The following is a 14,539-nucleotide window of genomic DNA, read 5'->3' as shown; positions in this document are numbered from 1 at the left end:
GCAGTGGATCAGGAGGTAGAGCGCTCGTCTTGGGATCAAGAGATCGCAGTTCGAATCCCGGCTCCTCCGTGTTAGATGTCGAAGTGTCCTTGGGTAAGACACTGAACCCCTAATACTTCCAATAAGCAGGTTAGCGCCTTACATGGCTGCACGGCCGCTATTGGGAAATGTGAAGCACACTGTAAAGCGCTTTGGGAAGTCCTGACTTGAAAAGCGCTATATAAATGCAAATCATTTCATTTCAGATCAGATTCAGATTCAGATCTACTTTATTGTCATTCGTGTACATGTGTATACAGAACGAAATGTCGATACATCTGACCCGCACAGTTTCCTTGAGCGTGAGCCGGGATAGATAAGTTTAACCATGTCTTCGTCAGAATTTTAGCGCAGCAGTTCGTCATCTCGCGGTTCGATGTTAGTACCAGTTGTAAATGGTCCAGTTTATTGTCCAGAGAGTGAACGTTGGAGACGAAAACGGATGGAAGAGGCGTTTTGAAGGGTTTAGCCTTTAGCCTAGCGGTTAGCCCGGCCCGACAACCTCGCTTCCTCCTCCGGTCACACCGCTCTCTTGCCACTCTGCTTCACTGCTTTGTAGGCCGCTGGGTCTTGTTGACGTAGCAGTCCGTGGCTAAATTAACACTCCCGAGTGGTCGCAGCACCGAGCGCTTGATTTCTGGATGATCGCATATCTAGCAAAAAAACTGCGATCGTATATTAATCTACAGTTTTGAGTTGACTTTGAGCGCCGTCAAAACTGAGTCAAAGACTGGGTTCTATGACCGAAGTGTAAAAAACTGTAGCGAGCCGATGTAGCCACAGCCGAACAGATAGATAGATAGATAGATAGATAGATAGATAGATAGATAGATAGATAGATAGATAGATAGATAGATAGATAGATAGATAGATAGATAGATAGATAGATAGATAATCACCAATAATCTTCACATAAAAATCATCGGAAATTGTCTCGTTGTCTCGGCTCAGTGAGAATTTTAAAATTTAACAACATTCAACATTCCGAATATAAAACGAAAAACAGAAGTTACAATTTACAATTATTAAAAAATTTCGGACAGCACTCGGGTAAAAACTGTCTGTAAACCTTTTAGTCACCTTGAATGACTTCAAGCGTCTACCGCTCCGTAACAGATGAAAATGATCATTACCAGGTCATCATTTTTCATTTCATCCTTAAGAATATTTGAGGTACGTTTCAAAACTCTATCATTGTATATAGATTCCAGGGATGGCAGACCGGTGCCCACAATCTTTTACGCAGTGCGGATTACAGATCTTTCTTTGTGATTCGACCAAACCAAACAATAATAGAATTTGCTAAAACACTTTCAATAATCGCACGATAAAAATTGACTAGGACTTCCTGATGAACATCAGTTCAACTTCCTTAGGGGCCGGTCACACAGCCGTTTGCGGCTGAATCATGGCTAAAATTTTGCGGGGTTTTTTTTGCCCGTGGTTGCCCGCGATGGAAAATGCGCAAAATTGGCCAACCCGCTGTTCATCGGTGGTATGCCCGCAAAACACGCCGGCGACTGTTCCGCTTCCTCATCGCGTCATTTCCGCGTCATTTTCTCGATTGGACCACGGGTATAAAAGCTCCCGAGCCGGTGTTGTGCCCAAATCCGACTCCTACGCAACACCGCCACCCCCCCACCCCCTCGCGTGACTTTTTCATCCGCGTTAACAAACGCATTTTGTAGAATACGATCGCACTTTATTGTTTAAATAAACGCGTTATATAGACTAGGATCTCCCAATTGTTATAATTAGCCCGCTTTATTGTTTTAATAAGCGTTTTATATAGAATACGATCGCTTTTGTTGGAAGCGCAGCAGAATGTGCGTTCACGCGAGGGGGGGAGGATTTTATATACGGTGCGCATTACCATTCGATTACGTTCACAACAAAAACAAAGACGGAATGGTTTAAGTTGTATTACATTCCCAACAAATGCAAGACGAAGTGGTTTTGGTTATATATTCGCCATTACATTCCCTAAAAGTGATATAAAAGTGAGATAAAACGAGGTAAAAGTGGTTGTAGTAGCGAGGGGATGCAAATCTCGGCAGGGATGTATTTCTCGGCATAACACCGGGCTGTAGAAATCATAACCGCTCAAGACACAGTCCCGTAAAGATCAAGATTTCAAGCTATGGCACCGAAGAAGCCAATATGTTATTATTGTAATAGTTTTTCATTTTGATTTTATTATCTTGTTATGAAATGAAAAGAAATGTCAAGAAATAAAAATGGATTAAGACGAGGTCACTACGGTGACGGGGATCCATGTCTACCCCTTGACGTCTCGAGCACAACTGACGTGTGCTCGGCAAATCGCGCTGTATATACACGGAGAAAGGCGTTTGACCGTCACACGCGTAACAGGCTAATTTCACGTAATAACACCGCGATACAGGCGCAGAACATGCTATTACCATGCTCCACCCACGATGACCCGCTGAAATTTCCCGTCCAACCCATGTGTAACCACGCCCTGGCCGCGGCCAGAGCACATCGTTCCGCGTCATTTCCGCGTCATTACCTCATGTGCCGCCCGCGGTTAACACGTGCTCAAAGTTTTGAGCAGCTCAAAACTTTTTCGCGCGGCCAAGAAAAAGTCTTTGTAGGAAGAAAGTTCTTTGGCGTGCCTTCTTTAGAATTTTCTCCGGGTTCAGTGCCCAGCTTAGATCCTCTGAAATAAAAGTCCCGAGAAGTTTGAAATGTTCCACCTGCTCGACTCTTTTGCCATTAAGTAAAAATTCCTTCTGGTTTTTGTTTTTCGTCCGAAAGTCAATAATAATTTCTTTGGTTTTGTCCAAATTCAATAACAAATCATTTCCATTGCACCATTACATGGACGTGGGTGCATTGGGTTGTCTACGCGCACTTTGATTGGCTCATCGCGTTTGAGGGCGGGGCTTAGCCATAGGTCAATTGAAGGATCGGATAAATGTACCGTATTTTCCGCACTATAAGGCGCACCTAAAAGTCTTAATTTTTTTCAAAAGCTGACCATGCGCCTTATAACACAGTGCGTCTTATATATGGCTCAATATTAAATTCGCAAGGTCTCGCAACTTACTCAACGGCCGCCGACTCGATTTTACCCCGAACGTGGATTAGTCCGCGGTGTATGCTGGGATTTATATACCGGCGTTTCATTGGCTAACCAATGTGTCAATCATCATTTGAATCGATCACTATTGGCTGAAGTTATTCGGAGCCTCGGATTGGCTAGATGCCCAAAACAAACCCTTCAATCGGCCGAGTTTAGCAATGGCGTAGCAAGTCCGCGGTGTATGCTGGGATTTATATACCGGCGTTTCATTGGCTAACCAATGTGTCAATCATCATTTGAATCGATCACTATTGGCTGAAGTTATTCGGAGCCTCGGATAGGCTAGATGCCCAAAACAAACCCTTCAATCGGCCGAGTTTAGCAATGGCGTAGCAAGCTTGCTACAGTACGCCATAAAGAAACATGTTTCATTAGTCTGTATTTGTAAATATTTTACTCTCCTGGATTTACTTCACTCACGGTTGTAAGAAGACCATGATTGCGTATCATTATTGAACGTGAGAACTTAGGTGAGTTATGCGGCTTTATATTTTCCCGGTATCTTGTTTTAGAACGATCTTGATGTTGCTGTGATGAGTTGAGTGAATTAAACTCAATTCCAAGTGTTTATTGTCATATGCGCAGTAAAGTTGTGAGCGAAAAAGAAAATGGAAACACAGAAATGTTTGGCATTTCTTGAATCCCAAGACTTTAACCTTCCGAATGATATTTGAAATGACGCATTTAAGTGACATCGTACGGACACCGCATCCGCACCTGTCTACGACACGTATTTGCTTCTTTGCAAGCTTTGGGAATGTTAAGGGGGTAATCAGTTGGACTGAATCATCTGACTGTTTTGTCGACGTTCCCGTTGTAGCGCCTTATAATCCGGTGCGCCTTATCTATGGAAGATATAGAACCAAAAACTATTTTTTGGGGGTGCGCCCTATAACCCGGTGCGCCCTATAGTGCGGAAAATACGGTACTCTGGTGTCAACGAGAGAATTTTGGCAGAGATGGATTTTTAAAAAGAGCCAAGACGAGTGTGGTATGCAGTTAACTTTAATCTACTCAGTAACACACTTAAGGAATCACCAACAGTCAGGTTGCAAGTGACTCAGAGGCAAGAAGATGATGCAGGAGCTTCATTCTTCATTCTGTCCCTTCTGCAAAAACAAAACAAAACATAGGAGTTAAACAATTTACCTATAATGGAAAAGTCTTTGTCTGGTTGACGTATATTATCTAGAGTCTGGGTGGGCAAACTACGGCCTGCCAGCCACATGAGGCCCGTCAGGCTTTTCCGCCCAGCCCGCCAAATGAAAATGGTCTAAATAAAAGTGAAAATATATGTTACAGTAAATGAAGTACTACCTACAAAAAATGGTGCCAACTTTGTCCTCATTGTCACTTTGTGTCTGTCTATCTATCTAGATAGCTGGGATGGGCTCCAGCACCACCGCGACCCTACTGAGGATAAGCGGTGCAGATAATGGATGGATGGATAGGAATACTCCGAAAATACTTAAATACTTTACTCAGGCAATACTACTGAAAATACTTCTATGGGAATACTCTGTGCCCTGTGACTGGCTGGCAACCAGTTCAGGGTGTCCCCTGCCCACTACCTGAAGACAGCTGGGATGGGCTCCAGCACCCCCGCGACCCTACTGAGGATAAGTGGTGCAGATAATGGATGGATGGATGGGAATACTCCGAAAATACTTAAATGCCTAAGAATTACTGCTAAAATATTAAAATATAAATATTTTAATAAAAATTCTAAAAACACTACAACATACCTTTACCCGCAATACTAAAAAAAACAAAAGAAAAAACCTACTACAGAAACATTACGAAAATACTACAAAAACACTAACTCCAGAGCGAAATAATACAAATATACATGTACAGTAATACTACACATATACTACAAATACTTTACTCAGGCACTACTACTAAAATACTACTATGGGAATACTCCGTGCCCTGTGACTGGCTGGCAACCAGTTCAGGGTGTCCCCTGCCCATTGCCTGAAGATAGCTGGGATGGGCTCCAGCACCCCCGTGACCCTACTGAGGATAAGTGGTGCAGATAAAGGATGGATGGATGGGAATACTCCGAAAATACTTAAATGCCTAAGAATTACTGCTAAAATATTAAAATATAAATATTTTAATAAAAATTCTAAAAACACTACAAAATACCCTTACCCGCAATACTAAAAAAAAAACTCTACTACAGAAACATTACGAAAATACTACAAAAACACTACTCCAGAGAGAAATAATACAAATATACATGTACAGTAATAATACAGATATACTACAAATACTTTACTCAGGCAATACTACTGAAAATACTTCTATGGGAATACTGTGTGCCCTGTGACTGGCAACCAGTTCAGGGTGTCCCCTGCCCACTGCCTGAAGACAGCTGGGATGGGCTCCAGCACCCCCGCGACCCTACTGAGGATAAGTGGTGCAGATAATGGATGGATGGATGGATGGATGGATGGGAATACTCAAAAATACTATTGCAGAAATACGACAAAAAATAATTATTGACATATTTATTGATAATGAAGTCAAAAAAGTTTCCTATGCTGGATCGAAACATCCCAAAACTGACCTTTGGACCCACATCCCGACTTTTGGCCCTCAACTTGTTGACTTGAGACTCGGCGATGTCAGCTCTCTCTTCGGCTTCATCAAGGTCATGTTGGATCTTCCGGAACTTGACAATGTGGCTGTTTGCTTGCTCCTCCTTGAAACCGATAAACTCATCATCATTACCGATTCACACGCGCTACAGTGAGGTTACGGGTCCTTACAGCTTCCTCGGTACTCCTCTTGTAGGATTTGACTTTTAACTGGAGCTTATCCACCAGGTCTTGCAAGCGGGCTAAATTCTTTCGATCTTCTTCTGTCTGTCATGAATATGAAATGAATAAAGTAAGAATAGGTTTTTACATCAGGTGTCATTGAGTCAATCTTACTTGATAGGTCAGCTCTTTGACGCGTCTCTCGTACTTGCGCACGCCCTTGATGGCGTCGCTTGACTTTCTTTGTTCAAGTTCAACTTCGCTCTCCAGTTCTTTGATCTGTTAAGAGGATAACATAAAGTTTTTTGTTTGTGTTTGGTTGTTGTTTGGTTGTTTGTTACATGGGATGTGAGAATATTCAAGTTGAATATAGATTTTGTCATGATCACCGATGGCAATCACCTGTGCCAACTGCCTCGGACTCCGATTGGCTCCCTATCCCTATTTAAACCCACTCCTATCTGTCCCCTTTTGGTCAGTCCGTCTGCGAACGTCAGTGTACAGTATACTAGGCAAGCCTTTTTTGGCCCTGACTCAACCTTTCCCGTTTTTTGCTCCCATCTGTCTCCGGTTCCGACCTGTTTCTGACTCCGACGCAGTTTTTGCTCACCTGTCCCGGCTATCGACCTGTTTTTTCATCCTTGACACTGCCATCGCTCGCTACGGAAGATCCACTTCCGTGTTCGGATCACAATCCGAGTACGAGAGCGACTTGCAGCCCTTCCTCTTTCCTTTAATAAAACTTGTGAGAAACGTAACGCAATTGGGTCCTGTTTCCGTTCTGGTCCTGACAGGGTTACCTAATTTTAGATACAATATTCCTGAGATAATGGAAATACCATTATATTTTTTTGACAGTAATACGACTCACTATAAAATTCATCAGTTTTGTTTTTTGTTAGAGAAACCCAAATAAGTTTTAAATTTTACAAAAATAATCAACGTATAAATGAACCAAAAAATACCCTAAAGACTGAAAATAATTTAATTTTATCATTGGCTGTTGAAAAAAGCTTTACGGTATATAAAAAGCATTTTTAGGAGAGCAAAAATAAATATAAGTCTCTGATACATTCTACAAAAATGGACAACGACATGCAATTGGACTCTGGCCCAAAGTCTGGACACTGCGATAGTGGACTAAAATGATAAACGTGTTTTTTGCAGTGAATTTAGTACAAATAATGGCTTCTAAAAAGAACTGCATTTTTTTCTAGTTTGAAGGGTTTTTTTGCCTTTTTTTCCTTGCAGAATAATAACATTAGAAATTAAACAAGGAAGTCACTCTATTGAGACAGGCATGATTAAGGTAACCAATTATCTTCTAATGGCATTGTACTCTGGCGCTTCGTCATTCTTGCTGTTGCTGGGCTTTAGTGCTGCCTTTGACACATAATATCTTACTAGACCAGTTGGAAAAATGGATTGGTCTCTCAGGAACCGTCGTCTTATGGTTCAGATCCTACCTCTCAGATAGGACGCACTGTGATAGACATGGTAAAATGACAACTGAGCCCTTAAGTGTTACCTGTGGTGTTCCGCAGGGTTCAGTACTTGGCCCCCTTCTTTTCAGCATTTGCATTCTTCCACTAGGTGATATTATTCTCAAGTATAATATCAGTTTCCATTGCTACGCAGATGACACTCAACTATATCTTCCGATGGAGGAATCTGCCACACTAAACTGTGGAAATGTGGAGGCCTGTCTCACTGAGGATGTTAATCAACTTCTTGCACCTTAACTCTGAAAAGACCGGAATGTTAGTTATCGGTCCATCTAAATGCCGTGACTTGTTCTCAAAAACTGCTCTGAATGTTGACAAATGTAATATCACCCAGAGTGACTCAGTCAAAAATGTAGGTGTCATATTTGACCCCGATCTGTCCTTTCAAACACACGTTGAGAATATTACTAGAAGCTTTTTTCCATGTTCGCAACATTGCTAAAATTCGTCCTATGCTGTCTCAGTCGTATGCGGGGATTATAATTCATGCGTTTCGCGATGACTGTAATGCCCTACTCTCCGGTCTCCTGAAGTCCAAAATCAAGAGCCTTCAGCTGGTACAAAATGCTGCAGCGATATTTTTAACTAAGACAAAAAAGTTTGATCACATGACCCCGATTTTAGCTAACCTGCATTGGCTCCCTGTTAGCTTAAGATGTGATTTGAAGGTTCTGTTGGTATTATACAAAATGATTTTATCCAGAACATGGTAGATTTTTTTTTGTGCTTGTTTTAAGAAATTTGTCGTGTCCAGCATGGTCGCTGTGGCAACCGGCTGGCCCCGCCCCCTGGGCAACAGCTGAAGCAGATCGCCTAATTTGCGCGTTTGCTTCTTAAGTGGGGTTTTGGGTTTTGCGGGTGGTGGCTCATTGCATTTTCTGTCTGCATTTTCCGTTCTGTTTTGCTCTGTCCTGTTTTGGTTGATTCGGAGGAAACCTGTGTTTTCACGTTTTGAGTAAAAGCCTGTTTTTGTTCTGTTTTGTCCCGGAGTTTTGGACGACTTTTATTTTGCTAAATAAAAGCTTTGGTCGTCAACGCACATGAGTTCTCCCTTCCTGCCTCCTGCCTCCGTTCTGGTCCGGTCCCGCGTGACAAAATTGTTTTCCTAACCGTGGTGGAAGTCCAAATTTTGCCTGTTTTGAGTATTTTGTTTTATTGTTTATTATTTTATATATTATTAATATATTTCTTTTTATCATTTATTTGGTTGTTTTCATTTATTTTTACTCTTTTTTCTGTACGGCTCTTTGAGATTTCTTGTGGTTAAGGGATATACAAATAAACATGACTTGACTATACACGCCCTTCTTTGGTGCTATAAAGCAAAGTGAAAAAGGGAAAAAAAACATATCAATTTTGAGAAAAGTGAAAAAAAAACCAGGATGTATTGATACTTACCCGGGTCTCAAGTTTCTGCATTTGTTTCTTCCCTCCCTTCATTGCAATTTGTTCAGCTTCGTCCAGGCGATGCTGCAGGTCTTTGATGGTTTGCTCCATGTTCTTCTTCATCCGCTCCAGGTGAGCACTGGTGTCCTGTTCCTTCTTCAGCTCTTCTGCCATCATGGCGGCATCCGTGATGGCCTTCTTGGCCTTCTCTTCAGCGTTCCTGCTCTCCTGAACTGCATCTTCAACTTCATTCTGAAGCTGAGTTGTGTCAGCTTCCAGTTTCTTTTTCTGGTTTAGCAGGCTGGTGTTCTGGAAAGGGGGGTTTATTTAACTCGGACAGTATCATTTGGGTTTAAAGTTTGAACCCTACCTGTGAATGCAGTAACTGAACCCTTTCGCTGACATCTAGCAACTCCTGCTCAGCAAGTTTGCGTCCTCTCTCAGTTTGCTCAAGAGCAGCTCGAAGTTCTTCCAGCTCGGCCTGAATGAGGTTGTTACGACGCTCCACAATGGCGATGTTCTCTTTGAGCTCGTCATTAGCACGGAGTGACTCATCAAGATGGAGTTGGGTGTCCTTTAAAAGTGATTATAAAATGTTAAACCCTGGTATCCTGGAGCAGGGGTCGGCAACCTGTGACACGTATGCCAGTAGTGGCACGCGAAGGGTTAACCAGTGGCACGCGAGCGCATGGCAAAATAATAATGAATATTTTTTTTTATGCCTTGTTGTTTAGAGGTTTTACGGTAGCGCCCCCTACTTTTGCTCCGTGGGCAAGTGTGTGTCTGCACGACGCCTCGCAGAGGGGGAGAAATCCGTGTTTTGACCCAGCTACAGAAACACCGGCGCGCGATAAATGAACGAATCATGACAGCTCCTGCAGTGAAAAAATCTCATTTTTTCCAGCCAGCGTGGACAGACAAATGAGGCTTTGTGCCATAAATGACCGTGCTGTTTTGTGCATTATACCTCCAGAGCGTTGTACCTCGCACAGCAAGTGTTAATCGTGACCATGATTTCAAGGATGAGTCCGACATGGCGGAGACATTAAAACGCGCTGTGTTCAGGTACGGCAAACAAACACAGACCCTGAAAACCTTTGTCACCGCTAAAAACACCACCACTGAAGCAAGATATCACATTGCTCTTTGCATATCAAAGCACAGAAAACCTTTACTGATGGCGAATATTTTAAGAAGCGTGTGTGTGCGTGTATGCGTCAGGGCGCGTGTCTTCTGCTTTGCTGCTGATATTTCAAGTTTTGACAAGATATCATTGATTTATGTTATGCTAGCTGTCCATAACACTCATTTTTGATTGTAGTTCACTGTTAATGAAGAATGGTTGATTCTTGTGGTCAAAAGTTGAATGCATGGATGTCTACAGGACTTTCCACATGTTGCTCACATTTATTTTTCAGTTTATTAATAAACAAGGATAGTGGAAGATAAATTGGTCAGTTATACCAGAGTTTTTCAACCAGTGTGCCGTGAGACCTCGTCCAGTGTGCCGCTGGAATTTGGAATTTTATCTTTCCAAAAAATCAGGCCATTATTCAATATTTTTGCAATCTTCAGACGAGGAACTGTAGTACTCACCTATATCAGTAGGTGGCAGTAGATTTACATGTACTTTTTATGTACTAATTATCTGCTCTTGAGGTAGCACAGTAAAAAATAAAAACATAAAGCACATCATTCTTCTTTTTTTGAAGTATTATTTTATTCTTTTTATATACTAATTACCTACTTATGAGGTAGTACAGTGAAATATTTGAAATAACTTCATTTTCGACGGCCGGTGTGCCTCAGAACTTTTTTATAAATACAAGTGTACCTTAGTTACAAAAGGTTGGGGTAGGGTTACTTTAACTTGATTACTTTCAATTACTTATGGATTACTCCAATACCAAATATGCTAATAAAAGACAAAAGAAACTAAATATGAATAAGATAAAAGGTTGCTGACCCCTGTCCTAGAGAGTTAGGTTCCTAGATCCGGCCGTACCTTCAGATGTGAATGGACCGATTTGAGCTGCTTCTGAGCTTCAGCTGCCTGCCTGTTGGCCTGACCTAGCTGAATCTCCATTTCGTTGAGGTCGCCCTCCATCTTCTTCTTCAAACGAAGAGCCTCATTTCTGCTTCGGGTCTCCGCCTCGAGGGAGCTCTGAAGGTTGTCCACGATCCTCTGTTGGTTTCTCTTTGCTTGTTCCAACTCTTCGTCTTTTTCAGCCAGCTTACGCTCAATTTCGGCCTTCACCTGACCAAATTCAAGCTGTGCTCTGAGGATCTTTCCTTCCTCGTGCTCTAAAGTGGCCTAAAAAGAAGGAATCAGTTGATATTGTTGAATGTATTGATCCATGTACAAATCAGAATGTTTTTTTCTGTCTTGGTTCACACAACCTCTGCTTCTTCCAAAGCAGTCTGGATGTCCGACTTCTCCTGCTCCAACTGCTTCCGTATTTTTTCAAGCTCGTGGATACTCTTTCCACCCTCGTTTATTTGTTCAGTGAGGTCAGATATTTCCTCTTTGAATTCAGGCAAACAAATAAAAAAACAGCAAGTATGTCAATGCAAATACTATGACATGGTTTATTATCTTTACATGAACTGACCTTGCAAATTCTTGTTTTCTCTCTTCATTGTCTCAAGGTGTTCCAGTGATTCTTCAAAGGAGTTTTTAAGTTTGAAAAGCTCTGTGCTTAATGTCCTCGCTTCCTTTTGAGTACTTTCCAATTCAGTTTGAGATTCCTCATATTTCTGCTTCCACTCTGCCAAGATCTGGAAGGCATTGCAAGGTTTGAGACATTTAGAGATTTGAGGGTACCCAACAAAATGGTTTCGACCTTGTCAAAGTTTCTTTGCTTCTTGTCCAGAGCAGCTGCAGCAGCATTAGACCTTTCCACATCCACCATAAGGTCTTCAATTTCATTTTGCAGCCTGTGTTTGGTTTTCTCCAAAGACGAACATTTCGCATTCACCGCTTCCACGGCCTCCTCAGCTTCCTGCAGACGCTGAGCAAGCTTCTTCCTGCATTGTGATGCACAAAGTTCCATTGTTCATTGTGACCCCTGAAGTTATATACTATTTTATACACTGTTTTATCATACGTAAAGTCAAATATACTTGTTCTAAAATCTGACTTCAGTGTTTGAGGCAAAACTCTGAGAGAAGGGTGTCGTAAACCGCGTTTTGCATTGGAATGTGCCTTCCCTTCCATTCTGTGCAGATAACAATGACTTATCACCTCGCCTGGGGGGTTGGATATGTGCCTGGCACCATCCTGTCTGTAGGGCGATGACCTATCACCCCTCTTCCCCTTCTTCAAGTCATGGTTGATAAATTTGCATGGACAACGGCGCGGACCAATCAGCCAGAGGCTTGGTCATGGGGCGTGAACATTTCATCGGCATGGGTCATAACATGGGACAATGCTGGAAGCCCCTTGTCTTCTTCTCCACACGATTGTAATTTGACATGGAAGAAAGATCCGATTTGTTCAACTCTTTGATTAGGCTAAATAAAGTGATATGTGGACTATACTCGTCGTTCGGCTGATTACATTTCTCCGACTTTTGAACTTGCTCCAATTGTAAGGGTTTAGACAAGACATGTGAAGTGTCTTGGGAGTCAGATTTCAGTATAATAAATGTTAAAACCTTACACCCCATGGGCAGTAATGTTCGAAAGGCAATTACAGAGATAACTCACTTAGCCTCTTCCAGTTCCTCAGTCCTTTGGATGGCATCAGTTTCATACTTGGTCCTCCACTGAGCCACCTCAGAATTAGCCTTGGACATGCCGCGTTGCAGTTCACCCTTGGCTTCTAGCTCTTCTTCGTACTGCTCTCGGAGCAGGTCACAATCATGACGAGAGGACTGCACAGCATGGGCTAAAGCATTCTTGGCCTAGAATTGGGAAGAAATACTTTTGCTCTGTACGGTAATATCAAGAGTAGAGTATTTTCATCAGAGGAACAGATCTACCTTGACTTCCTCCTCCAGTTGCCTCTTAAGGTCTTCAATTTGTTGAGTGTAGGAGTGTTTTCCTCTTGTGAGTTGTGACACCAGGGAATCCTTCTCCTCCAGTTGCCTGGCAAGTTCACCTTAATTTTTGCAGGGGGGATATTATGTATTTTGTCAGGAAATTTCAAATAATGTAAACTGAATCCAACATACCATTTTCAGTTTGAAGCTTGGCTTTGTGCATCGTGAAGTCGTTGATGGTACGTTGTCCCTCTTCTGCCTTAGTTTTATATTCGCTCACCTGGTCTTCCAGCGACCGACACAGCTTCTCCAAATTATTCTGAAGGCCAAAAAATATTCATTCGCAATAAATGAAACCGAATCCTGGTTTTGGTGTGAAATATCTCTCATTCACAACTTATGTATTTTACTTGAGATGTTTTTTGGGGAAAATACTTTTTTTTAAATTTACTTTTAATTTGAAAGCTTTAGGTACTTGGGTTGTGATGTGGCTGCAGTTGGTGGAATGGAGTGCGAGGTATTGCACAGAGTCAATCAAGGAGACAAGGTTTTGGGTGCTCTGAGGAGAGTATGAGTATGGATGTTACGAGGGGACTGTATGAGAGTGTGATTGTGCCGACTGTGTTGTATGGTGCAGAGACTTGGAGCCTGAACGCAGATTTAAGAAGGAAATTGAATGTTTTTGAGATGAAGTGTTTGAGGACTATGTTAGGAGTGACAAGATTGGATAGATTGAGAAATGAAATTGTGAAAGACAGAACTGGAGTAGTAGTGGAACTGAGCAAGCGTGTGGATAAAAGAGTACACGGTTGGTTTGGACACATGAAGAGGATGGGTGAGGAGTAAATGTTAAAGAGGATCTACAGAGCTGAAGTAAATGGAAGGAGACCAAGAGGAAGGCCGCGATTGACGTGGATGGATGGTGTTATGAGTGCACTGCAGGAAAGAGGTCTGAATATAATGGAAGCTAGAGCTCTTGTTGGTGATAGGAAGGAGTGGAGAGGTGTTGTAAAAGGATAGTGGGATGTTTAGACGTGTTCTAATTGATGGGCAGGGCACCCTTATGATGCGGCAGGGGTAAACCAGTGAAAGTTGTCGGGCCCTGCTGTTGAACAAAAGAGTGTGTTGTGTCACCCTGACTCGAGTGACACGGCCGCTATCTTGTGTCCCGTTTCATCTGGAGGGACGAAAACACGACCAACTCAGGTGCCCAGATGCCTAACTTGTTTGGGTCTTTGGGCATTTGGGTTGGCCATGGTCCAAAAATGTTTATGTGTGTTTTTTTGCTATTTTACCCTTTATTTTATTTGTTTTTATATGTTTGTCTTGCTGTCGGTCAACCCTCTTGAGGGATATGACCAAGGTAAAAAAACCTTTTAATTTATTGTGCCGTCGTGTCTGTATTTTTTATGAAAATGATCAGATCACCTTAGATTTCACAATATGTTCCATATTAGAGACGACATCGTCCAGTTCCAGCCTGAGTTCGCTCTTCTCCTTCTCCAACTTATGCGACCAAATATATCAGGAAATAAAAAGAAATGGATATCTTGTAAAAGAATTGTAAGAACAAACGACGTTTGTAGGCCGTACAACCTTTGCAATAGTACATGAGTCAATTCATTCAAAAGAGAAAAATCATTTCGCATTGCCAGAAACTCAGCAAAATGTAACTTGATGTCAAGTTTTGGACATGTTTGATAATGAATCATCTTGCCACACTTGGGATTATGGTTGCTCATTGTTGTTTCA

At 42.1% G+C, this 14,539-nt stretch overlaps 1 protein-coding gene across 1 annotated transcript; it reads right to left on the bottom strand.

Annotated features, from left to right (window-relative positions):
* Positions 1-4,135: 4,135 nt before the first annotated feature.
* On the bottom strand, positions 4,136-14,243 carry LOC148376684 (myosin heavy chain, skeletal muscle-like). Its single transcript, XM_088349829.1, has 14 exons — positions 14,216-14,243; positions 12,980-13,106; positions 12,788-12,906; positions 12,513-12,709; positions 11,648-11,831; positions 11,417-11,582; positions 11,205-11,329; positions 10,810-11,118; positions 9,175-9,378; positions 8,817-9,113; positions 6,088-6,192; positions 5,923-6,018; positions 5,721-5,855; positions 4,136-4,254 (listed from the first exon to the last, which is right to left on the bottom strand). The coding sequence occupies exons 1-14, from the start codon at positions 14,237-14,239 to the stop codon at positions 4,234-4,236; spliced, it is 2,109 nt and encodes a 702-aa protein (XP_088205955.1). The 5' UTR covers positions 14,240-14,243; the 3' UTR covers positions 4,136-4,233.
* Positions 14,244-14,539: the final 296 nt, after the last annotated feature.

This window comes from Urocampus carinirostris, chromosome 1, assembly GCF_059441175.1.
Source record: "Urocampus carinirostris isolate Australia breed hairy pipefish chromosome 1, RoL_Ucar_1.0, whole genome shotgun sequence".
Taxonomy (NCBI): Eukaryota; Metazoa; Chordata; class Actinopteri; order Syngnathiformes; family Syngnathidae; genus Urocampus; species Urocampus carinirostris.
The sequence above is the reverse complement of the archived record's forward strand: the minus strand, read 5'-3'. Positions and strand labels throughout refer to the sequence as shown.